At 40.4% G+C, this 25,218-nt stretch overlaps 1 protein-coding gene across 1 annotated transcript in view; it reads left to right on the forward strand.

Annotated features, from left to right (window-relative positions):
• Positions 1-4,252: 4,252 nt before the first annotated feature.
• The window catches only part of GRB10 (growth factor receptor bound protein 10), a gene marked incomplete at its 3' end in the record, with an annotated part of 107,210 nt that continues 86,244 nt past the window's right edge, over positions 4,253-25,218 (forward strand). Inside the window, exon 1 of the mRNA XM_080340233.1 lies at positions 4,253-4,321. Within this exon, the coding sequence (XP_080196359.1) occupies positions 4,271-4,321 (51 nt within the window). The 5' untranslated portion in view covers positions 4,253-4,270. The remainder of the gene's footprint in view (positions 4,322-25,218) is intronic.

A 25,218-nucleotide genomic window follows, 5' to 3' on the forward strand; every position in this document is an offset into this window, starting at 1 on the left:
AAAATTCACTGGCATGCTTAATGCTGCTCGTATCCAAATCTGATTTCCATTGTAACTATGGCAATAGCAGCAGATTAGTAAGAAGGTGCATGCATCCTTATGCCCTGTGTTGGTGTAGAGGATTGATAGAACCATCCATTTAACTACCTTATCTGGAGGCCATCTGAAGTGGTCATGCAGATTGTTCTTTGTATAGACCAACAAGACAGGCTCCTTTTTCCCTGGCTCTTCAAGATGTTAAAATTTAAGTCCGGTAGAGTTGACCCAGACAGTCCTGAAGGTGACTTAGGGGAGACTATTGTGTGAAATTGGTTGTTTTAAGACTTTGTTCTAATTTCTTATAGAAGTTCGGGTTTGGTCTGCTAAACTTCATGCTGTAGTCTGGGAAGAAATGAAGTGGTGACGCTGAATGTCCTAGAGAGTGCATAAGAGAGGGAAAGAGTTTTAACCTGTATGTTAAATCTGAAGTGTTGGAGAAAGGTGTTCACATTTGTCAGAATTTAAGGCTATACTGAAGTTTTATTTCCCCTCCCTCATCCATAGCAGTTTGGTTACAGAAAGCAGAACATGACAGAATAAAAATAGTAAAATGCCCGGGACTTGAAATGGAATAGTATTGAAAAAATTTGTTAAGTTACCTTGCATAAAAGAATGTTAAGTCCAGCTTTCGAGAGTTCTGGAGCTTGTCTTGCAACTTTGCCAGGTTAAAATATTTTGCCTTTTTTTTCCCTCTCCTTCTGTTCCTAACTAATCTACAAGTGCCTGTTTTAAAAAAAAAAATGTATTTTTCTCTTGAATTTAAAGACTTTGACAGATGGCACATGTAGAACCTGGAAAACTTCCTGAATTGGCAGAGTTGACCATACCCCTGCCATCCTCCTGCCGCGGTACCGGTGTGTGTGTAGGCTGCCTGTGCTTCCAGAGTGCTGGGTGAGATACCGCTACCTCCGCTGGGAATATGCAGAGAGCAAGTGATAAATCAAAAAGCATACCTGGTGACAGGCTTAATTTGCCATTAATAGATAACTTAATCTACTGGTTAGCTGGGTAATTTGATCGTGACTAGAAACAACTCATTCAGAGCAGTGGCATTCTCGGGGATGTGTACCCGCAATGTTTTCCATGTGGGATGGGTATCAGTCTTTGTCTAGATAATGCGAGTTGGTTTAATGCTTTTGAGAGATGGAGATGTCAAAGCTATGCCTCACAATTGACTGTTCCATAGAGAATATCATACCTTTGAAGCTCAGTTTGTGATGACTGTCCTTCTCTCGGAGGCTCTGTCCCAGGAAGACTCTTCAGCCAGTAGAAGCATGTGGAGTCACTTGCTTTTGAATGTGCACAGGCCATCTGGCTTGAGGCAGCACAAAAGTTGTTCTCACCACTGAATGTCCTGAGTCTTGTAACAAGATTGACTACATAGCTGCTTTTCTATTTGCAGTCCTTTGGAGTTTCTGTTCGCTGTCTAAGGCATTTTAGGAAAAGGGCAGTGACTTAGCATGTAAACAGCACAAATCACAAAGAGATATTTAACTTGCATGGAAGGGACATGTAAGTGTGTATGCAGTTATGGCCTCTGATGGGAACTAAAAATAAAGTTTAAAGACAGTAGCAAAAAAAAAAAAAGTTGATTTATTTTTTTCTTTTTAAATTCCCCCCCCTTTTTTTTTTGTTCTGCTGAACACATGAATTGGTATAGAGTTCTGTCCTTCTAAAATTTATTACTTGTTGATGTGGTACAACAGGGTCTTAGATCTTAAAGGTGAGCAAAGGCTTTTTATATTCCTAGGGCAGGACTACTTTGATAAACCACTTTTAGACAGACAAAAGAGATGCGAACTTAAATCAGTGTTAATGTGTGACTGACTAGGAATGATATCATCTAGAGATTATTGCTTTCCTCTGTTTCTGCAGTGTTAACAAATGAATACTCAAGAATGTGGCAGTGAAGCAAATGGGTCTTGATAAATTATGCAGTCTTGACTCCAACTATTGTTTGAAGTAATTTATGATCTTCCATTGGCGTAATGGGGCTGTGGCATAAACTGCAGCACACCCTAGAGTAGACAAATTGGTCTGGTATTGTTCAGGAACATATTTAATCTATCTTGCCATAAGTGAATCAGTGCCTTTTGCTGAAGCATCAAGAGAAAGATGAGTATTTTGATATTCAGTCCTAAATAACCTGCATTTAAATTTTCGCCAGTGGTGCCTTTTCCTGTTCTGTAAATATTGAAATAATAGTAATCATAAAACTGTTGCAATGTAAGGCTGAATTCTTTTGCCTTATCCCTTTACCTAAACTTCATTTAATTTTGATGGGTTTATGGGTTAATAATACTATTCTCTTTGTTCTTGATGCATTGTACCAACTTCAGAACATCTACTCCAGTGGTCTGTCCAGTTTCACTTCAGATGTGCTTATGGAAAACTGTATTTTCCAAAGTGAAAAGATGCCTTTTTTTTCTTCTTATGCGTCATCCAAGATAAGAGGTTTCTATAAATCTGTACTTAATTCTCCCAGAACAAACTGGGCGATTGAGGGAAATCTTGCCCTGAAAGTTAAGTCTTCAGATCCATCTTAAGAACTGACTGCAAACTTCTAGGTGTGGAGCTGCGAGTTAGATGGCTGTAGACCACTGTTCATATGTTTAAAGACTAGCAAAAAATACAAGTTGGGTATCGTGCCCACAGAGTTATATGTTTGAGATGGTCTTCCTCCTTCCCAATGTGAATCCTGTAAGATTTTGGTTTTCAACTTAAGTAAAAAAAGTATGAAGGATAAGCAACTTGATTTATGCATATTGGGTTAAATAGATTTTCAAACTTGCTGTTGCCAAAACGGTTTGCTCCTGAAGTATTTGGCTATATGAACTGATCCTAGGAAGCTGCTACCTCAGGTAAACTGCAGAAGCCCAGTAACTCCTTCCTGGAAAGAAGCTCCTGGAAGTTTGCATCCCTTTCTGATGGAGGAGGAGCCTACCGACCATACCTCAGCCCAACTTATCATGGAACTAGATAAAATAAAGTTTTCTAGATGAGTGCTTGGTTTATGTGGACCATACGTTGCAACCCTTCCAGGAGTAGTTTTTCTAAGATGTCTTTTACCTTTGTCCATGATTTGACTTTCCCATTGATCTCGCTGGGAGCTTTGGTATGGGACAGTTCACACCTGAACAGATAGCAATCTGTTTAAAACTCAGACATTTGTTTTTAATACATAATTGATAATTAACAATGAGCAAGACAGGAGCTCGCTTGTGGTAGAAGTTCTGGCTCTGCTTTGCGGTCTGCGTTCTCTACCAGTCACCATTTTTTCATCTGCTTGGAGGGGGGCATCGCTTGTCTTATACAGCAGAGATATCTCCAGATGAATGTCGCTGGTTGAGAGAAAAGCTGGGACCAGCAAATAGTACTTTATATATTTATATGCTTTTGTTTAGTTTTGTTTCCTTTATGGAGCAGCATTTAAAATCACTTTATTGTCACTGGCTTAAATACTGCCTTTCCTTTTGCATTTTTAGTTCTTTAGCCATATGCACCTCTAAATATGTTTGCAGTAGATTTCTTTTCAAGCTCCATCTGATCACAGAAGTGATGCTGAAAAGAAAGACTACTTACCTTGCAAATTTGCTGCTAATAATCACTCAGAAGAGGAAATGCAAGACTTGAATGCAGATTTGCGTGGGACACCTGATTTGATATACTGTGTGAGGATAAAGCCATGAGAGAGAAGGCAGGTGGGAAAGGGTAAAGGGCAGAAAAAGTAGTTGTGTAACAAGGTGTTGAAGGCTAATGCTGCATAATGATCTAATGGGTCTTTTCCAACCTAAATGATTCTATGATAAGTGACTGTCATCCTAACTCCCAGGTTTCAGTATTTTCTTTCCATAATTGAAAACATACCCTCAGTTGGTGGGGGCCAGTCTTCAAACAGTTAGGGTCTAGGTATGGAGAGAGACTAACCTTTTTGTCTGGACTGTGGAAATAAAGAAGGAGCCATCCAGCCTGAGAATAGTTATGTTGGGCTTTTGAATGAAGCATCGGGTTGAATGTGTTTTCTAGGCTACAGACAGCAAGTGTGCAGATTTGCTACTCCAAGTTGATGCAAATCCTCATCACCTCATCTTGCTCTTCGCGGTCTTCTCCTTCCAACTGTTTTCAATAAAAAGTTGATGAAATGTCTTCAGTATGGTTTCTGACAGTTTGTTTGTACTCCGCAGGTCCTGTGAAGCAGTAGATGTAATTTGAAGAAAATTTGAAGGAACAAATGGCTTTAGCTGGCTGCCCAGACTCCTTTTTACATCTTCCTTATCGGATAGTAAGTTATGAAACTGCATGTTCCTGTCAGCTTGTAGCATCATATTGCTGTGTGCCAGTGATTGATTGTGCATTCAAACTTTTCATCAAACTGCTAATAGCTGTCTGGCAATTCTCTGGGTTTTGATAATGTTTGGGAACAGAGGCTCTGTTACCATCTTGTATTCAAGACCTGCTGCTGAAAAAGCAGGGTCACTGATATATACTGATTAAGATTTGATATCTGTTCGCAAAATTGGTAGCTCATATTTTGGAGAAAACACTTGTTTCCTAAAAAAAAAAAAAAGGAAAAAGTCAAGCTACAATACGAGTGAAATGCCTTGCACCACAAAGTATCAATGTTTGCTGATGCTATTAATCTATTTGTAGGGACAAAAGCAGAGATTTTTACACTTGGTTAGAGCCTGTGTTTGTAGAGTCATTTTGTTGTATCTATGCAGCCAATATGGCATATTAAAATAAAAACCCAACCTCAGCTCAATTCAAAGGTGCTAGGCAAAAATCTGCTTAAAAGTTCTTTTCCTTTTTTTTCCCCAAACAGTTGTGGTTGGCATAATGCATGATTTGTATTTTATATGAAATTGCAAATTTGTTATTTTGGGCATGACCTGTGTTTTGTCTTTTATTTTTTCCTCTTGTTTTCATAGTGTGTTTACCGCCCTAAGGATTCAGTTATGATTTTGGGCCCTGCAGATATACCAATAATAATTAAACAGAGTATCATATGACATTGAAACATTTTTCTTTTTTCCCAAGAGAAGCATTACTAGTAGTGGTTACTACAGTTGTGCTACTCATTTAAAAGAAAAAAACAAACAAAACCACCAACAAAAAAAATCCCCAACAAAACTCTATAGGATTTAAACATCTGTTTTGTATCATGCCAGTTTCCAATTTTTTCTCCAACAGGAAGCTTTGAATTAGTTAAGACTAATGTTAGTTTATGCTGAGTTGTCAGTTGAATGTACCTGAATGCTTTTTCTGATAATAGGAAAAGCAGAACAGTTCCTTTTTAAGTGCTTTTGCAGATATAAAAACAGAATAGACTTTGAGAAACTGTATGTCCCAAAAGTCTGTTACTAGACATGGATCTATGATGTTGGTTTTTTTTTTTTTTTTAAAGAACACTTGAGTAGATGTGCCCGGACTTCAAGAAATTATGCTGCGAAATTATGCTTCCATTTCATTTAGAGCATTATCTGAGTCATGATATGGAGCTGAGGGAGAGGAGAGCTATGTAAGAGAAACTTGACACTGTAGGCAGTCATTTTTCAACTGCAAATTCTTTACTGGTTGTCAAACTTGCTCATTAAAATAGTGTCTTTTTTTGTTCATAAGCAGTAAGAAGGGGAATTTTCCTTGGTACTTCCTCCTGCTCTTATAAATCCTGTAGATAATCTGCATTAGTCTGGGGCAGTCAAGAGACTAGAAGTGTCAAAGCAACTTGGGTGATTTAAGATGGTGGGAAAGTGACTCCTTGTTAATTAATTATTTTTGCTCATAACTTGCTGTGTGTTAACTATCCTAAGTGCTGGTAGCCAGTTTAAAGACTATCTTTGAAAGCCCATTCACAACTACTGTGCCTTCTGTCAGAAGTGAAGTTCTCATTAAAAAAACCCTGAACATCTGTTTTTCCACCCCTACTAAATCTGACTTAGAAGCTTTCATCAACTTGTCTTTCAAATTTGGCTACAGTGCCAGTATTGTGTTGGTAAAGGGCTGAAAGAAGGTTAAACTAAATATGCTCTACATTAGAGTGTGAAGAAGTATTCTATTTTTTTCAGTACATTTTCTGACTCCATATGAATGGAAGGCTACAGAGAACCTTCTTCCAGGGTCCCCAAAGCTGGGGTCTTAATGCTGTAATGTCAGTGGTTAGAATAAATTGTCACATTAGAGTTTGGGAAAATGAGATACTGGATAAGCGAATGTGCACTACAGAATATCCTTTAGGATGGCCTTGTTGCCAAACCCCTCTGCCCTTCCTTTTTCTGTTTTTGGGAAGACTGGCAAGGTATGGATATCTGAATTTCTTACTGGGCTCTTTGTTTGCAGTGTTTGCTGCTTTTGGAAGCTTTTGGATCTTCCTTTTTTTTAAAAAAAAAAAAAAAAACCAAAAAACTTTCTCAGGAGTTAGCACATAAACCAGTCACACTGAGTGCATTCTCCTAGAAACAATCTCTAGCTTTGTGGAAAAAAAATCAATACTACCTTTTAGTGGCTTTCAGGAGCCCTTTCCAAATTCTCGAACTCTTCAATAAAAATCCAGCAGTGAGAATTGGCAGTGTTTATCTTCTTTTCCTGGAAATTCAGAACATAGTCCCAGAATTTCTCAGAAAAAAATGGGATGATTTACTGTGTTTCCGTTCTTTTGCAATCTGTAGTCACAACAGTATTTATGTGCAGTGACTTGAACTCTTGGGGAAGATTTAGTTCTTTAACCCTTGGATGCATGAATTGTGCAAGTCTCAGTGACATAAATAGCAAAAGGATGTTGTTGTTCTCAGTTTCTGAAGATAAAATTCTGGGCATGTGGGAATGTTCTGTTCATCTATTTTCTGCCTTCCATTTATTTTCTCATAAGCAAGATGCAGGCACAACTTGATTAATAATTAATAGGATTTGTTTTCAGGGAGCTGAATTATGATTAGAGCAAGCACTTGTTCACATCATACTCATCGTCTAACTTGGCATAAAATGCACCACAACCACTTGGTCACAAAACATGGAAAAAATGGAAATTGCTTTTTCCTACATGTGCAGAGCTGTGGATTTCAGGATTGTTAATAACAGTCCTCTTGACCGGATAAGAAAGGAGAATATTGCACATCATACTTGAGAAACTTTGTACACTTCAAGGCCAGGGAAGTAAGTATCTAAGAGAATTAATCAGTTAGAGGCTAGCTACTGTAATAGAAGCCTCCTTTAATGTTGTCAGATTTTTAGATGCAAAGATGATGTGACTGGTGTAGTTATGGGAGTACATTTCCTTCAGCTGAAGGAACAGCTAGGCATAGGTTCTCCAGGTTTTAGTATGGCAGCTTTGATCCTTGTTTTTCATAAAATGATACAGTAAGTTAAAAGCCACTTTTGGAGGTAGTCTGAAGCAAGTCCATGGCTTATTGAGATTATACTTGTTTTCCTAGGGTGCTTGGTCTTGGTGAGTGTGAGTTTTAAGGAGACTTGCTTTTTATATTTTCAGGGGTTGTTTGCTTTGGGTGGTTACAATGGGTTTCTGTTTTAGCAGAAAAAAAATAAATGCTTATGTTACCTTGGTGGATTCCAGAGTCCTCATCCCTATGGAATCCATATGCCTTCTATATAGCTTCAGAATTGGACAGTCTGATCTAGGTATATATGCTGCTGTCTGAGTTTGTGTGAATAAAATATCTTTTGTCCTAAAAAACACAGCACGAAAAAAATTAAATTGCAGAATTTGTGTCTAAGTAGACTGAAAACCTATGTGGGAAGGGCTGTCAAGACCTATGTTTTGGCATTCATCTGCCTGACAATGAAAATCTTCATTCACTTGGCTATTGACAGTTGTTTATTGAGACTATGGAGGAGGTCTGTCTTAAAATCTGTGGTGGGTTGACCTTGGCTGGACACCAGGTGGCCACCAAGCTGCTCTATCACTCCCCTCCTCAGCTGGACACGGGAGAGAGGATGTAACAAAAGGCTGGTGGGTTGAGATAAGGACAGGGAGAGACCATTCACCAGGTATCATCATGAGCAATACAGACTCAACTCAGATAAACTGATCTAATTTATTCCCAGTTAAAATCAGAGTAGGGTAATGAGAAGAAAAAACAATTCTTAAGCACCGTCCCCTCACCCCTCCCTTCTTCCCAGGCTCAATTTCACTCACAGTTTCCCTGCATCCTCCTACTCTGAGTGGCGCAAGGGAATGGGGAACAGGGATTGTGGTCGGTTCATCACATGTTGTCTCTGCCGCTCCTTCTTCCTCAGGGGGACGACTCCTCACACTCTTCCCCTGTTCTAGCATGGGATCCCTCCCACAGGAGACAGTTCTTCATGAACTTCTCCAATGTGAGTCTTTCCCTTGGGCTGCAGGTCTTCATGAACTGCTGTAGCGTAGACCTTTTCCACAGGGTGCAGCCCTTCAGGAACAGGCTGCTCCAGTGTGGGTCCTCCACGGGGTCACAAGTCCTGTCAGCAAACCTGTTTCAATGTGGGTTCCTTTCTCCATGAGGTCCACAGGTCCTGCCAGGACCCTGCTCCAGTGTGGGCTTCCTACAGGGTCACAGCCTCCTTTAGGCATCCCCCACTGTGGTGTGGGGTCCTCCATGGGCTGCAGGGGGACATCTGGCCTCACCATGGGCGGCATCATGGGCTGCAGGGGAATCTCTGCTCGGCACCTGGAGCATCTCCTGCCCTCCTTCTTGACTGGACTTGGTGTCTCCAGAGTTGTTTCTCTCACATATTCCCACTCCTTTCTCCAACTGCAATTGCATAACAACTTTTTCCCCTTCTTAAGTATGTTATCACAGGGACACTGCCACCGTTTGTGATGGTTTTGTTGTCGGCCAGCAGTGAGTCTGTCTTGGAACTGGCTGGCTTCAGTTCCATTGGACATGGGGGAAGCTTCTAGCACATAATGTATACATGTATCTACTCCTACTCAGGCCTTTGAAGGCAACTGCAAGGCCGATGTGGCCCCTGGTGAAAATGAGTTTGACACTCCTGTTCTAGAAGCTTCTCACAGAAGACACACCTGTAGCCCACCCTCTCCCAAAACCTTGCCACATGATTTTTAAGATTCAAAATAAATCACAGCTTAATTTATTCTCATTAGGCTTTTAAATGTACAAGGGTGCTGCTTGTATAGAATTTGGCCCGGAGTTTGGGTTTTTCATGCTAACAGGTAATATGAAAGGACCAGAGTGTACAAGCAGGCTTTCCAAGTCCTTGGACATAGCTGAGTGAAAAAACAACAGAGGCATTATTGCATTGCTTCATTCTTCTGCATATTGTATAAAGAAATGAAGCTGAAGTGTTGCTACTGTCAATGCAGAAAGTCATCAGATTTGTGAAATATGGTGTCAGTCAACAGATATTTCATTGATGATGTTCTTGTTTTAACAGTTTACATGTATGTGGTGTAGAAGGTTGATGGACTGCAGCAGACATGAAGTGCAAAGTAGTGAGAACATTAGTGAATGTTTTTACAAGACATGTTGCCTCCAATTTGAAGTTATGAAATCTGTCTCCCTCAGTGTAGACTGCAAATGTTTTTACAGATAGAGTTGATACTGGAGTATCAGCTGGATGGTTTATGTTGAAGAAGAACTGGATTTCTAGCCTCTGTCTCTTTTTCTTGAAAATAAATGTTTAAAAAATTGTCCCCAAAGCAGTTGTTTTCATTAACATTGAAATAAGTGTGGTACATACATAAAGAGACCATTGGAAGTGCATTTGGACCCACTGTTGTGTCATCAGACTACTGTATAAGAAGCAAAACAGTTTCAAATGAATGTGTATATCTCACTGAGCTTTTATACAGTTTATTAGTTTCCCTTCTTACAAGAAGTACCCATAAATTACTTTTTTTTTTCTGTACCAGTTTACCTTTCTACAATTGAAATTGGAAGTCTGTACTTAATTGTTTGCATTTCTACTTTTGTATTCTAACTTACACAGCAGTTGGTTTGCAATACATGAAGTCTTTTTAGAAGGCAAATGTGAGCAAGAAATTTCAAGTGGCTAGGTCCACATTTTTCAATCACATAAGATTTTTCAACCCACCAAAAAAAAAACCACCCAAAACAAAAAAACCCAACTCAAAGCACTCTAATGGTCAATCTTACCATTTACTACTTCCGTTAGTACTAGCAGTGGTGAGGAAACAATTACAAATAAAGAAGCCTGATTTTGCATCTTCCTGTTAATGGTTTCATGCTCATGCTTGAACAGTAGATTGAACCTATCTTTTAATCTTATGTCATTATACACAATCTCTTATTTGTCCCTTGATTTAGCCTTGGTTTTGGTACATGTTTAAACCTACAGTTCACTGCTTTTTTACTTAAGAGAAAGCTGAGGCAGAATCTTATGAATGTATATAAGTACCTGAAAGGAGGGTGCAAAGGTGGCAGAGCAAGATTGTTTTCAGTGGTGCTCAGTGACAGGATAAGAGGCAATGGGCACAACCTGAAACACAGGAAGCTCCCTCTGAACATCAGGAAATACTTTTTCAATGTGAGGATGGTCAAGCACTGCACAGGTTGCCCAGAGAGGTGGTGTAATCTACATCCTTGGAGATAAATCGGAGCCATCTGGACATGGTCCTGGGCTACTTGGCTGTAAGTGGCACTGCTTGAGCAGGGGGGTGGAGATGACCTCCAGAGGTCCTTTCCAACCTCAATTGGTCAGTGGTCTTGTGAAAATCAAAAGAGAGAGATCTCTTTAGGTTCTGACTTCTGTGCATCTTTTACGATGCTGCTTCCAGATTGTAAAAACACCCATGTTGATAACAACAGGCCATTTTCTGGTGTTTTCTCACAACGCTTAATGAAACCACTCTGAACTAATGGTAACAATCAGTTTAGCAGACTATAACACCAAACTAAATCCAGTATATTTTTTATTCTTATGAATAGATAGGATCTTTTCCAAATGAGTAAATATTTAACAAGCTGTTAACCAACTGGTTATTTTGGAGAACTACCAGTATGAGTGTTTTCATGTTCGTAACAGCTCTCACTTGATGGAAGAGTGAAGCTGATGTACCAGTGCTAAGACTGCTTCATACTTCAAATGTCTGTGTAAATGTAAGAGAATAGAAACCTGAAATGTAAGAGAATGGAAGTATATATTTTTTAAATTGTTGTTGTAATAGTCAACTGGAATCATGTTAGCGATAGCTTGGGGTTGTGTGCTTTTAAGGAATCTTCCTCCTGCAGATGTTCTGTGCTCTACATATGAGTAAATAATAACCACTAGAGAAGACTATTTTTTTTTAAGAGGAAGATAAGATTGCTGTGCATTTGGAGCTGTCACTTTCTTGAAAAGTGCTGTGACTCAGATAATTCTTGGTGTTGCTGTCCATGCCAGTTGGCTCAAAGAGGCCTTTTCTATCCTTGGAAAAGACTGGAGATATAATGTCTTATACTTAAGTATTTCCAAGAAATATATCTAGATCCAGACCTTGCTAAAAGCTATGCGCAGTAGATTATCTTGCCTTACACAGTCTAAAGGGAGTCTGTTTGATCAAAGGACACTATTTCATAAGAACTTACGATTTTGTATTTTTTGAAGCTGAAAAAGGAGGGGAGAAAACAAACAACAAAAAACCAAAAAACAAACCACAACCGCACAAACAAACCCCTGTAGTTCTGCAGGAAGTTGTTTAAATGTTATCAACTTTGAGAGCAGATTTTTTTTGTTTCTAAGAAGAAACTGTGGTTTGTTAGTGTGATGTCTTATGGCAGGGGTCACTTAGTTTCTACACTTGCAGAACATCTAATCATAATGGTGCAGCTGAGTCTTGAACTGAAGCTGCTGATTCCACCAAGAACAGCCTAAACTCACCACGTTTTTGGTGGTGGAGTGTGACCCTCAGCTTTGTGAAGCTAGAGATGAATCAAGTCCACCTAGCACTAGCTATGACTGAAAAGGATCTTCAGCTGCTTGTTTTATGTTCTCTAGGATATATATATATGTATGTATATTTTTTTAATTTCTAATATAATGCAGCCTAAAATACAGTTTCAAAAGTTCTCCCTAGGTTCCCACAAAACTCTGCCCTTATTTTCAGGTGTATTTCCAGTGTGGCAGGTACGTTCCCTTCTCAGAGATGTGTCATAGAGAGCAGGGCACAGAACAAGGACTTTGTGCTGGATGAATTTGCCTTGTTTTTTCAGGATGGAATTTTACCAAACTGATCAGCTTTCAGGAATCCTTCATGTAGAAAGGGCCAGATTATTGGTATTAACGGCCTTTTATGCTAGATAGTATTGATATTTTAATCTGAGGCCTTAAGATACAGTGTTTTTCTTTCTGGTTTTGAAAGAACAACAAGCAATCAAAGGTAGAACACAAATGCCCAGCAAAGCTCTCAGGCTTTACTGCTATTTTAAGATAGCTTTGGCTTGCGTACTGGTAAGACCAGTGTGCATATTTGAAATTCTAGCCTCTACAATGAAAAGACAAGCCCTCGGATACAGTCAGTGGTTTTGGAGCATGCTTGTCCTTTGCAAGTTGAATGTTAAACAATAACTTAAGACTCTACTGCACACTGGCTGTAGCTCTTGATGTCTTACACACTGGCTCCATTTTTTGACATAATTTTGGCAAGTGGAGGAACCTGGCAATCCTTCATGCTAGAGGCCTTAGCTCTAATAAAGCGCTTTAGTTATTAGCACAAGTAAATAGTTGTCCATTTGTGCTTCATTAATGCATATTAGTCATACAGTAAATACTGTCATGCTGGCAAGTTCCCCAGAATACTGAATACTTCTGCACAGTTCAGGAGGGGGTTTCTGACAAAGTGGTGTTGGCACCTTTCTTGAAGAAGTTCTTGAAGCTATTAGTGGAGGAGAGTGACAGACCATTATTTCAGCTCACGTGGGTTTTTGTAAAACTGATGCTTCAGTGAAGGCAAAGTAGTGTTTTTGATGAATTTTATGCTGTTGCAGTAGGTCCTTCTCAAGTTTGCAGTTAACTTCTGCAGTCTTTAGCCTCATCTGAGGCAGAGTGCTTTGGGCTGTCGGGAGTACAAATGGAGTGCCTGCTTTTCTAATAAAAATAACTAGATACTCCAGAATTCCATAAGATTGTCCAATATTGTAAAATCTTAACTAGATAATTGAAGAACCTAGCATATGCAACATTATAAGGAAATCAAAAGGCAGCACAATGATCCATGTAAGTGCTTTGGTTTCCTGAGAAGATGAGACCCTTAATATAAACAGTATAAAATTGTGAGCAGAAATGTCAAGTATGCTTTGTTCTTTTGAACACCCAGCATAGATTTACAAATTGCTTTTTTGTCCTTTATGTGCCTGGCAATGACTTCCAGGAGAACTTGCTCCATAGTCTTGCCAGAAACCAGGCAAGGCTGCCCAGCTTCTGGTTCCTCCTATCCTTGTCCTTGCCCATTTTGAAAATGAATGTGATTTTTGCCTCTGTGGTCCTCACGGTCCTCCTCTGATCAGTGACAGTTGTTTGAAGATAAGGGGGAGCAGCCTCAGGGTGGTATTGGCCAGCTTCGTTAGCATCTTCTAATGCATCCCATCTCATCCCAGGGACTTGGTCCAGCTAGCTTGTGTGATCCATAACTGTCCTTCACTGTGAGAAATGATGCTGACAGTATGCTCAAAGACATGGGAAATGTGAGGATGAACTTTCCTAGGAAAAATTGAGGCAAAGAAGTTGCTGATCTTTTTGCGTCCTTAGATGCTGGGTCCTGTGCACAACTGAGCACAAAATAGATTAATATTAGTCATCTTTTTGCCCTTGCTAACCTATAGAAACTTTCCTTGTTGTTCTTGGAATCCTTTGTTTGCTCCAGCTCTTCTGCTTGGGCAGTATCTCCGCTGCCCCCCATGCCTGGAGTGTGAAGAGGCAGAGCAGGTCAGGAAAGAGCTGACACAAGCCTTTAAATGCGCAAACTGTTTTACTGATTGTTTTATTGATTGTAAAGAGGCTGTGCTTGGCCTGGCAAGGGTAACATCTCCCTTGCCTGCCTGTAGGTTTTCTGTCTCTTCCACCCCCCTGTCAGGGACATGAGCTGTTCAGGATTTCCTTGAGTTGTTGTGTGCAGGCTGATGGAGAACAGTGCCTGGGGGAGCTTGGGAGAAGACATCTTGACCCTTCTGGAAGGAGACCACTGCCTTTTTCTGCAGGACATTTTGGCAATGGTGATGTCAGGAGGCAATGACTGTATCTGTGGCTGGTCTACCTCCATGGGCTTTTTCCCACAGTCCTGTGAGCTCTTGTCCTGTTCCACCTCTGCATATCCTTCTTCTTCCAGAGCATCTCTCTTGGGGTCATCCTTCCTTGACTAGCAAGGAAGCAAGGACTCCTTGGCAAGCCAGGAGTGGTTGCCATGATCACACCATCATGGCCTCACCTGTTGGAAAGATTTCTGCAGGATCATTTCTCTAGGATCCTGTGTACATACACGTTCCTCCATGTTTCATGTGTTATTTGTACTTGTTGGATCACTTCAGTTACTTGATGTGTTAGATCACTTTAATGTTGCAGATACCCTCTTATTAATGCAGCTTATAGCATGTTTATCTGCCCACACATGCACACTGAATTTATGTTAATTTTTTGTTCTTTTAAATGCATGACAGACCCAGAATTTTTCAACCCAAATATTAATGTCAACATTTGAGGCAATCACCATCAGGCTTCTGTAGCTGGAGGCGCTTGTAGAGCCTATTTTTTAAGGTGAATGTGAATTAAGACTTCAGCGTACCCATTTCTCTACTTCTGACCATACAGAAGTATAGGGCAGCATTTTGTAAGTTTAATGGGAAAAATACCTTCCTACATATGTGCTGATGAAATTTCTGCATGAAATATAAATATATATTTTTAATTATTTTTTTTTCTGACATGAGCAAGTGGTTAACCAAATGTGCTAAAGATGTTCTGAAAAAGGCATCTCTTGCAATCTTGTTTTTTCTGGAGTCCATTATGTCCTCAAAATGATGACAAACTGCTGGCTGTTGGACATTAATTGGCTGGATGGTTTAGTCGCAAACCATAACTGCTATGCTGGATGAGAGCAGATTGGAAAAATAGTTTTCCGACAGCGTATCTTTTAGAGTGTGACTTGCCCTGCAGATTAAAATAAACCCAAACCCACAAGACCAGAGCCTTCTTATCAACTGTCCCACTGGCCATCTCCTGCAACAGGGATGTTGGCACAATAACGTGTTATTAGGATGCAAGATTACACATGTGCTGTCATTGTTGTGGTGATGTACTAATGAACTCCCAGGTAACTTGCCACAGTTAATTTTCTTGTTTTAACTACATATGTAATGGTCTTCATTTCAGCTGTATCCAAAGTGGCTTGTTCCTCTCACACACAGCTTGCTTCTAAAGCTTAGTTCAAAGTTTTTTCTTCCTCATCCTACGATTCCCCCCTTTTTTTTTTGATCTCTTGTTTGACTTTAATCTCAGTAGGAGTCTTTTCCACTACCTTTATTCCATAGATCTGCATTTTTGTGTTCGAAAGAATAGCTCAACACTAAAGGAAGCAATATAATAAATACTGATTGTGCTGCAAAAGCCCCTGAGCCCCGGAGTTAATCGCCGTCTCAGTAGATGCATGGTAGCTGCTCATGCACAAGATCCTAGCCCCTTGCACAAATAACTTTATTTTTCTTCTCTCATCTTAGCAGTGGTTTCAAGGAAGAGAAAAGAAGAAAAAGAAAGGCATTTCAAAGTCACTTTAATACTGATTTAACAGCAGCTCATCTGATTGCTTCCTATTTCCTTGGAGCGAACAGTAGAAATCCATTTGCAGAAATGTTCTTGTGGTTCGTAGCTGTAGTGTTTCAGCATTGCTGAAGCCAACACGATCAATTGTTGCACACATGGCAGTATTATAACTAGGATTTCTTGAACTTCTGCCTAACCAGCTTTGCAATTTCTGAAATCTCTCTCTGTTTGGAGACCCTGTACCTGGGCAGGTCTTGTTTGGGTTGGTTTGCTTGTTTCATTTCATATGCTGCCTGGGTAATTTTTGGCATGTTGCACCTTCCTCCAGTAACATACTGGTAGTTTTGAAAGCTTTTTGATCTGTTGAGGCCTTAACATAGCCCAGTATTCAGAGGATTTGTGCAGAATTAAGGCAGCTGCTGCCACTGACCATGTTGGAGCATTGCAGTGTATGTTCTGATGTGTTGTGGGTAACTTTCTTGGATGTGTCTAGCAGGCATTAGCAAAAAGTGGGGAGAAGGTATACAAGCTAAGTGGTCTCTTGACACACTTATGCTGTGAACTAGTTATAAAACAAAACCAAAACCTTCAAAGCATGAAGAGGGGATTGACATGCTTACTTTTAGCAAGCAGTTTTTTTTTTCTGAGTGCCGGTTTGGGCAAAAGATTTACACTTTATATTGGGTTTTCCTGGGAGAGCTTGAAACTGTACGTGTAACCTGTTACTATTTAAATGCAAATTACTGAGCTTTTGTGAATTTTCTTCATTTTGAGAACGTTAAGTCCAAAATATTTTCTGATAAAGCCGTCTTTCTGCTGGGTAACTGGTAGAGCTACCTCTTGTTAGCTTGCTTTCCTCAAGGAGGACAGAACATGGGAGCCACTACATTAATATATATATATAGAAATGTATTTAGTAATACTCGAACAAGCATAGCAATTAAGCACATTTTATGTTGTACCTAGATTTCTGAAAATCAGAGGGAGATCGGTAAAGTATCCAGAGCACTGAGAGAAGTTCTCAGGCTAGAAGTACCTTCGAGCTGCTTGGGTTTTACTATAGTCACACTAATTACTACTTTTTAAAAAAATTCTAATAAGTACCCTGAAGATGAAGAAAATACTGCAATTTTCTTGCATTTTGAGAAATGGAGATAAGACAGTGGTGCACTGAAATATCCAGGACAATCCCTATTCTTAGTCTTAGCTTAATTTTTATTTTGTGTTCTTTCCAACTGCTGTGAATTGACAATTTGTATGTAGGCAGCACTACAGCATAATTTGTATTAGAAATATTGTCCCACTATTTCTAACACTTGGGAGCAGTGGCTTTATGTATGATCTCTAACAGAGCATCACTGACGACGAATTCCTGTTGTTTTTTCTAGACAAACAAACAAACAAATTGGTGCATCAATGTGAAAGGTGTGGTGATGTGACTGTCTTAAAACTGCTGGTCAGATGAGGTTCAAACCTGATTAAATGCAGAAATACAGGGACCTTGTTTTATTGGCAGTTGTTGGTAGTTGTGTGTGGGGTTTTTTGGGTGTGAGATTTTTTGTGTGTGTGTTGTTTTTTTTTCTTTTCCCAAGGGCTTGCAAAGTAACCTATTACTGCAATGTAAGCAGTATAAAAGAACTATTTAAGTTCCCTTATATTGTAGACTATTTCTTGCACTCCATTTTCTTTGTGTAAATTACATTACTGATTTGCTCTGAGAGTGTGGAACATTGCTGTTTGGTTAGAGGAGAGCGTAGCTGTCTGTTCCAATACAAGATCTGATGCTGGGTTGTTAATCATGAAAAGGCATGATTGTTGTGCTTCAGAGATGTGTTTGTGATTTCTGTGGGTTGGTTTGTTCGTTTAATAGGTTATGGAGCTGTCATCTGAGGTGTATAAATCTTTACCCCATATCTAGAGATTCTTAAATATAATATTTTTGGTAAGGCTTGCTGTTCTGGAGATGTGTAAGGAGTTAGTTCTGTATCTAACTGGAAGCAACTCACCTAAACTACAAATGTCCTTGGCTGAGGGTGGGCAGCTAGTTCTGGGGCAGATTGTACCATGTAGCAGGTAGACAGTTCTTTATCTAAGCAGAAAGCTGTGTAGTTAAGGTAATCAGAATCACAAGTTTGATGAGATGGGACAGCCATTTCTAGACCTAGTTAATTACTTATCTAGTGCTAAGGATCACTCTTCAGGGAAGGAGGGGAGGGGTATCAAGCACACCCTAAATTGCAGCGATTTGGATAATAGGGAGATAAGGTCTGTATTGCTGATAGTTGAAGCAAGTAGGGATAGCAAAGTATTATTGTATATGAAGTTGTGCAATGTGACACTTGAAATTAATCAGGTTTCCAGATTGAAGTGAATTTTAATGGTCTGTGTGAGCACCGTGGCTCTTGCCTCACAGGAGGCTGATCATTTTATCAGCTCTGTCGAGGGCTGCCAAGAATCATCCTCACGTATTGGCCTGTTTGAACCTGAAGCATGAAGACGACAGAAGGGGATAGCAGTGTTGGCTTTAAGAAAGCAGACTCACTTTCAGATTGGATAAATTCCTTTACTCTGTGTTTCATGCTTCTTTCATTCCTTTGTTATAGTTTCATGCAATTCATGTAAATCTGGTTGGGGTTACTACTTCCTAAAGCAGAAAGGTTTGAATATCTATTCTTAAAGAGAGTGTATTTATATGCATATAGTACTTCTTCTTCTCTACACTCTGCCTGGGCAGGAAACACACATATGTTGCTGCAGTGGCAGATCCCAGAGTCCATTTGGCTCATCCTTTTAAGCATTGAGCCTTCCAAGGTTAATGCAGGGCATCCTTAGCCTGCACTGGGACAGGCTGTACAAGAAAGTTCACAGAACGTCTCCCTTCCACTTGGTGCAAGGGTGCTGTCAAAACCTGACCCCCGAAGCCAATGTTCCTGGAAGCAGCTGGCCGGCAGCACTGCTATAACCTGAGCTCTAGTAGATTCAATGCCAAGTAGAACAGATGAGCTACCTTGTATTTCACAGGTCTGAGCATGGGAAGGCCAGCGAGTTGGAAAGGATCAAATATCCTGTACCTTCTTGTTGCATGTTACGACTTCCCCCAAAAGAACATGTGAAGATTTTTCTTTTTTCTTATTTTTTTGTTTAATGTAAGCTAAAAGGTAATTTTGAAGACATTACGGGTGTGTTAGCAGGTGTGTGACATACTGAAATTTTCCACAGCACCTGGGTACAAATATTCTTGTTATATTTTTTTTCATCTTTCTGATGAGGAAGGAATATAGTCTGACAATGTACTCCAGAAACTTGGACAAAACATAGAAAGTGACCCTGGTAAAAATTCTTGAATAAGGTAAGAGCAACAACTCATATGGGTTGCATCACTCCCTTAGATTGCATGAGCATCATCCACTATAGTAGTTAACAACACATATGGATCATTAAGTTCATTAGAGCCTTGCTGTGCTTTTAGCTCAATTTAATTGCTGAAATGTGTGTTATGTATCAATTCTTCGATAAGAGAATGATGCAAAATTTCACTGAAAAGCCTCTTTAAAAAGAAAAGAAATCTGACATATTACTGTAGTTTATACTTTATCAGAGTAACAAAACTCTATTTTTTTTCTGTTGAATTCCTATTGGTAAATACAAATCTCTCTTAGAAAAGATATTTTTCAGGGACTTCATTGGTGAAGTTGGTATTGACCAAAACCAAAGAGCTTGGAACATGCGAAAAATTAGGGTTTTGGTAGCTTTGTCAGTGGCAGTCCCTTGCCAGTGAGAGTGACTTGCTTTGGAGGTAAGGCTAACTGAAAATTAAGTACAAGCTAAAGATGCATTATCAGGATCTATGGGGACCAGCAGAAGAAACAGGATTTCCACAGAAGCATATAATTTTCTACTGTGAAGAATTTCCTAATATAAACTTCATTTATTTAATGATGTTTTGTTAGAAATGAAAAGGAACTGAGTTTATGGTTTTAAAAAAGAATCAAAAAGGCAATTTATCAGGAAGTAACTGTTTCATTTTTGTAAGTGCTTGCTAGCTGAAGACAGATCCAGGAAGTGATTGCTTTCACCAGGAACCTTGTGCACTTGTTCTTTTCTGTATTTCAAGACTTTATTTTAGCTGTAAACCACGTAAACTGTCTCTAACAGCCACGGTGGTTTTAGTCTTATTAAAAATAGAACAAAGGCTTTAGCACTTCTGAGCCTGTCAGTTGGATTCCCTCCGTACTAGCTGATTAAAAGACAGCAACCATGATGGCATTGAATTTTTTTGTACCATAATAGGTGGCAGTCTGGTCCAAAAAGTGCACAGTGTGGTAATATACTGTCCATTTTCTCTGTGCAGAGTACTGGTAGACAGCTGAGTTCTTGCAAAAGCAGTTTATACTAAGAGAGGACTGCATCTCATGAGAGACATTTAATTTGATGTAGTTCTTGCCAAATTCTGGTGCAGTAGTGTTGAAAACCGTGATAATGCCAATTTTGCAAAGACCAGCCTAGGGAAGCTGAATCTGTAAAGCTGGCGTCTATGCGTGCTGTAGAAGTGCATTGCTGAAGCTGTCAGCTAACATGGTATGTTCCCTCCTGCCTTACCAGAGAAAAGCCTTTTATGAATAAACTGCTGCTACCAGATACTGTTGGAGGTTGCTAATTGTGGTCCTGCTCTTGCCAGAGTAATTTCTTTTTTCTCTTTTTCTTGGGATGGCTGAAGAGACACTTTTGAAAAAGGAAAAAAAGGGAAAAAATGGCTAGTAGGTAACAGTTTTCCATGTGAAACCAAACTGCCTTGATAGCAGTTGCAGTGCAGGTATGACAAGTCCTGTAACTGGTAATCCTTAAAATAAATCTGAAACACCTTTATAAAAATAAATTTCTGGCTGAGCTTTAGCAGTATACTGTATAAATGTGAAAGTCTGTGAATTTATAAAGCTTTTTGTTGGTGTTGGAGAAGAAACCGCTGATTTCGAACATGTACGCTGCAGGGTTTTGGTGCTGACAACAGGGTCCAACCCCCCAATTTTTTGCTGAATTGAAGGACTTTCTGGTCAGTGGGTTATTGAAACCCAGACAGGGGTCTGGAGGGAGTTCCTCCAAGGTCAGACTGGCAACCCTTTCTGCCTTCCCCTGCATCATGGGATGTAATATAATTCCTGTGATTCATTTAACGGATTTCCCAGCCGCCGCAGAGACATAGACCGTGGACCCAGGTCTGTCTGTCTGTCAGTCTCATTTTCCTTCTTTATTTGCTAATTCCTGTTAATGTTATGTTTCTTGTAGCTATTGTATATGTTGTGTGGTGTGCTGGTAAGACTGCGGAGGGTGGTATGGATGTGTGGGTAGAAATAGGTCTGTGCACCCTGCCAGGTTATCGCACGATTTTGCTGATTTGCAGCAGCGAGGATCGGAGGTGCCGCGGTGTTTTGGGAGGAATGTGCTGCTGCCTTTGCTGCTCCCGTAATCCCAAGCTGGGCTTGTTTGCTCCTGGTCTCCAGGATTATCGCGCGCAGTCTTGACAGCCAGTACTGTAAAATCAGGATTCGTGCCGTTAGTGGCTTTTTTGCTTCAGGAGAGAGAGCGGGACTCCTGACAAAGCTAAGTGGCTTTATTTTAAGCCCTTGTTTGTACAAGCTCTCTTAGCAATGGGAATGCTAAAATTCTAGGGTCACGGTTACTCTGTTGACTTACTGAGCCTTTCACTTGGCTCTCACCTAGTCAAATGACTATAGTTAAGAGGCAGGAAACCTAGTTACAGGTCTTTAATTATGTAATATGCGTGTTGTCTGAGAATGCGCTTGAAAGTTTTTTGCCTGGTGTGCAAAGCCTGTTTCTTTTTCTTTATTTCTGTGACATGTTAAGCACTGGCCCAGGGAAGACGTGATTGGAGCTCTAGGAGAAGACAGTGAAAAATATGAACTGTGTTTGAGTAAACATGATATCATTTGCAAAGCAGTGACTTTAGGCAAACCCAAGAGCCTTGCTTTTCCTTCGTGACTGTACTTGGGACAAATTTCCTAACCTTAACCCTTCTTGACACCCTGGGGTGTCAGCAGGCTGAAAATATGTTGTATCAAAGAAATATCTGGTAGGGACTGTGCTGCTGGTTTTTAGCCACTAGAAAGCCCAGTGACTTAAGGAGCATCATGTGCATTACTACCTGATCTAGACTGTGGAGTTTGGATTGGAGCTTGAACATTAGTCTGGATCTGTCAGGTGGATTTCTTTCTGTAACAGCCTATGTGTTTGCATTCACAGGGCTAAGAGTCGAACTGAGTGACAGAACAGAGACTCTGTGGATGGCTGCACATACCAGTAACTTATAGAAAAGTTTGTTAAGGTGAATAGCTGGCCACTCAGCATTTAATCATAACTGAGTCTATTTTCCTCTTTGTACATTTGATGCTTTAAGTAAACCAAAGCTGCAAAATTATGGCATAAACAAGAAGCATCGCTTAGAAAACAATGCAGAAATTTACTTTACATACATGGAAATAGTCTTTTGTTTGGGAAGTGAAGAATCGTATGAAGTGGTACTCAGAAGAAGTGTGGCTTTGTCTGTTTGTTGCCTAAGGAAAATCCAGAAGCATGTTAAGAATCACAGTACTGGGTCAGGTAAAGAAGTGTTCATCTAGTTCTGTATCCTTTGTGTAAGAGTAACAAGTTGCAGATACAAAGAGAAAGCGTAATTTCTGGAAGTACTCCCTTTCTGCTTCTGGAGCATGGAGCTGTGTCCACTGTTTCACAGCCCTTGGGGAATACATCTTCAGTGAATTTTAACAACTGGGTTTTTCTGGAAACCCCTTATACTTGAACACTTCACAATAATTTCCTCAGTCTATGCTAGCAGAAGGTACTTCATTTTGGTTTACACATGTTGCCTGAACAGAGTAAAGCTAAGGTGGTTCAAGTAATGACCTGGCTAATTTTATGCTTGACTTGTTTCCAGACATCTACCTCGGTGTAGCCCTGCCAGGTAGGCAGCAAGCTCCTGGGGCGGCAGGAGTGCCTCTGTGCAAATCGAGGTGTATCTGCCTTGATACTCTCCTAAACTGCAGTGGGACCCATCAGCACGTCTGACTTGACTCACTGGTGTGCTGGACGGTGTACAAACATCAGAAGTATGTCATGATCTTAATTTGTCGCCGTGGGACTGCTGGCATGAGTACGCGTGACTCTTGCTCAATTGAACCTTTTGTTAAGGGGCACGGCTGTGTGGGTTTGTAGACGGCTACAGTAAATGCAAAACCGGGGACTGTTGTCTTGGTGGTCTGGACGTCCTTGGTCTGGCCATGCTCCCAGGAGCTTCCGAGAAGCTGTGCTGCTACTCGTGGCCTTCCTTCATCACATATACATCCAGTGACTGCTCAAATTGGAAAAAGTTGAAGCCTTCAGTAAAAGGGGATTTCCAGACCTCTAGAGAAAGCTACTCTGTCTCTGCTAATGTCAGGTCCCTTTCTTTACAAAGAAAGAGGCAGAAGGGAAGTATGTATGAGAGCTTGTTGTCTGTACTTTTGTATCTGCTTTTCGAAGCCCTATTTACCTCTAAGACTATCGTAAATGACTGTCTGGATAACCTGTCCTGAAAAATACAAGATGAGAGAAGAACAGAGCAGTGGCAACACACTGGTCAGACTAATAATGTTGTCTTGTTCTGATACATATTCTTCTGAGCTGACCTGCAGGTGGGAACAGTAGCACTTGGAGCTATAGAAGTGACTAAAGAGCACACGTGCAGACAGCAGAGCTGCTATAGTATATGGCTGTCTGATTCTCTGATTAAAACACCAGATTTAATGTTTTCTTTGATAACTGAAATGCTTATCATGCTAGCACAAACAGGAGCAAACATTGTATGTCATAGTAGGAGTGCAACTTGAAAGGCTTGGTTATATATTGAAAAATAAATCCAGATTGTCCTGGTTACTGATACATAGAGATAATACTGCCTATGAGTGGACTTTGGCTCTTAATGCGATGGAAGCATGTCACATTTTGCATCATGCAATGTAGGTTTACAAAAGGACACTGAAATCTAACCTGTAATGATGGTGTGTTTGGGTATATGGAATGCTGTTGCTTTAAAAGACTCTTGGAAAAAAAAATAAACCCTGCTTCAGATCCTTGTAGCACTCTTGCTAGTCACTCAGTTAAATCATCCTTGGTCACAGATGCTGACTGCCAGAGAAAATAGTACATGCAAACAAGTCAGCGAGGGCTAATGCTTAGCTAGCTTCTAAAAATACTACAATAGCTGGACGGTACAGTAAGTTAAGTAACATGCTTTAATTTCATATTGAGAGCATTTATTGGAAGAGGAGGGAGAGCTGGGGATTAAAACACGGAGCAAACACATGACTTACCAGGAGCTTGGTTTCAGCAGCAGTGGGGGGGACGGTGATGGACCAAAGCAGGTGCCCACCTTGCTGAGGGCCTTGGCCATGGCCCCAAGTGGGGCCCAAAAATGAGGCCACCGGCATGGAGCAATTGTATAACTCCTCCCCCCCAGCCTTTCTTCTTTTAACCTTGTTCCAGTGCCTGTCTGATCTGTGCTGCAGCTGGCCAGGTGCCACTGTTTGTGCACAACGGACACAAACAGATTCTGGAGGGTCATGTGAAACTACCCTGAGCTCTTTAAATCACACCGCCCTTACCTTTTCTCCTCTGCTACCTGCATTGCTTTAACAGGTGTGGCTTTGTTTATGCACGTCTGTCGCTTTACTTTAGCACTTGGGTTGTGCTGGCCCTCGGTGCCCGGAGGAAACCTCTGGTTCCACACTCTGCTCAAGCTGCAGAACTCATGGACCTTCTGGGCAGGGGTTTGCATCTAACAAAATGGGCAGGGGCATCAGCTTTGTAAAGGCAGCACTGGCAATCATTAGTCAATGAAACCTCTGCTTCTGAAAACTTTGATATTATCTCACTGTGACTTTGGCATAAGCTTTGTGAAGAAGACCTGTGGTTCTCAGCATCTTCTGGTACAGCTGTGAGGTGGTTCCAGAGAGGATGAATCCTATTCCTGTAAATTATTGGCAATGGCTAGTTAAAAAAAAAAGTGTTTTCATTGAAGAGTCACGGACTTGCAGCCACCTCTAAGCCTGAAATAGGGTCTTCTGAGTTAAGTGTTTGTGTGTTACTGCTGTGGGAAACCCAAAGGTAAAAAGATGCATCTTGGCCACATCCTGTCCTGTGTTACTACATAGTATTGCATGAATCTAGCCTTCCACTAGGGGCTTTTATGTCTTGTGACAACTGGAAACACATTTAGGTGTGTAACAAATAGCCTATAACTGGTTTTCTTGTTCAGCCTTCTGTTTATTTTGGGATGCCCTGTTACCCTTCCCAGCTGACAGGCAATAGGCAACTGCATCCACACATCGGATATCCGGACTTGTTCCTGGGAAGTGGCACTAAGGCTACTAAACTGCGTCAGTGGGGTTTTATCTACCCGATATAAATATGTGATGTTGAATTGCA

The sequence above is a fragment of the Nesoenas mayeri genome (genome assembly GCF_963082525.1).
Source record: "Nesoenas mayeri genome assembly, chromosome: 2".
NCBI lineage: Eukaryota > Metazoa > Chordata > Aves > Columbiformes > Columbidae > Nesoenas > Nesoenas mayeri.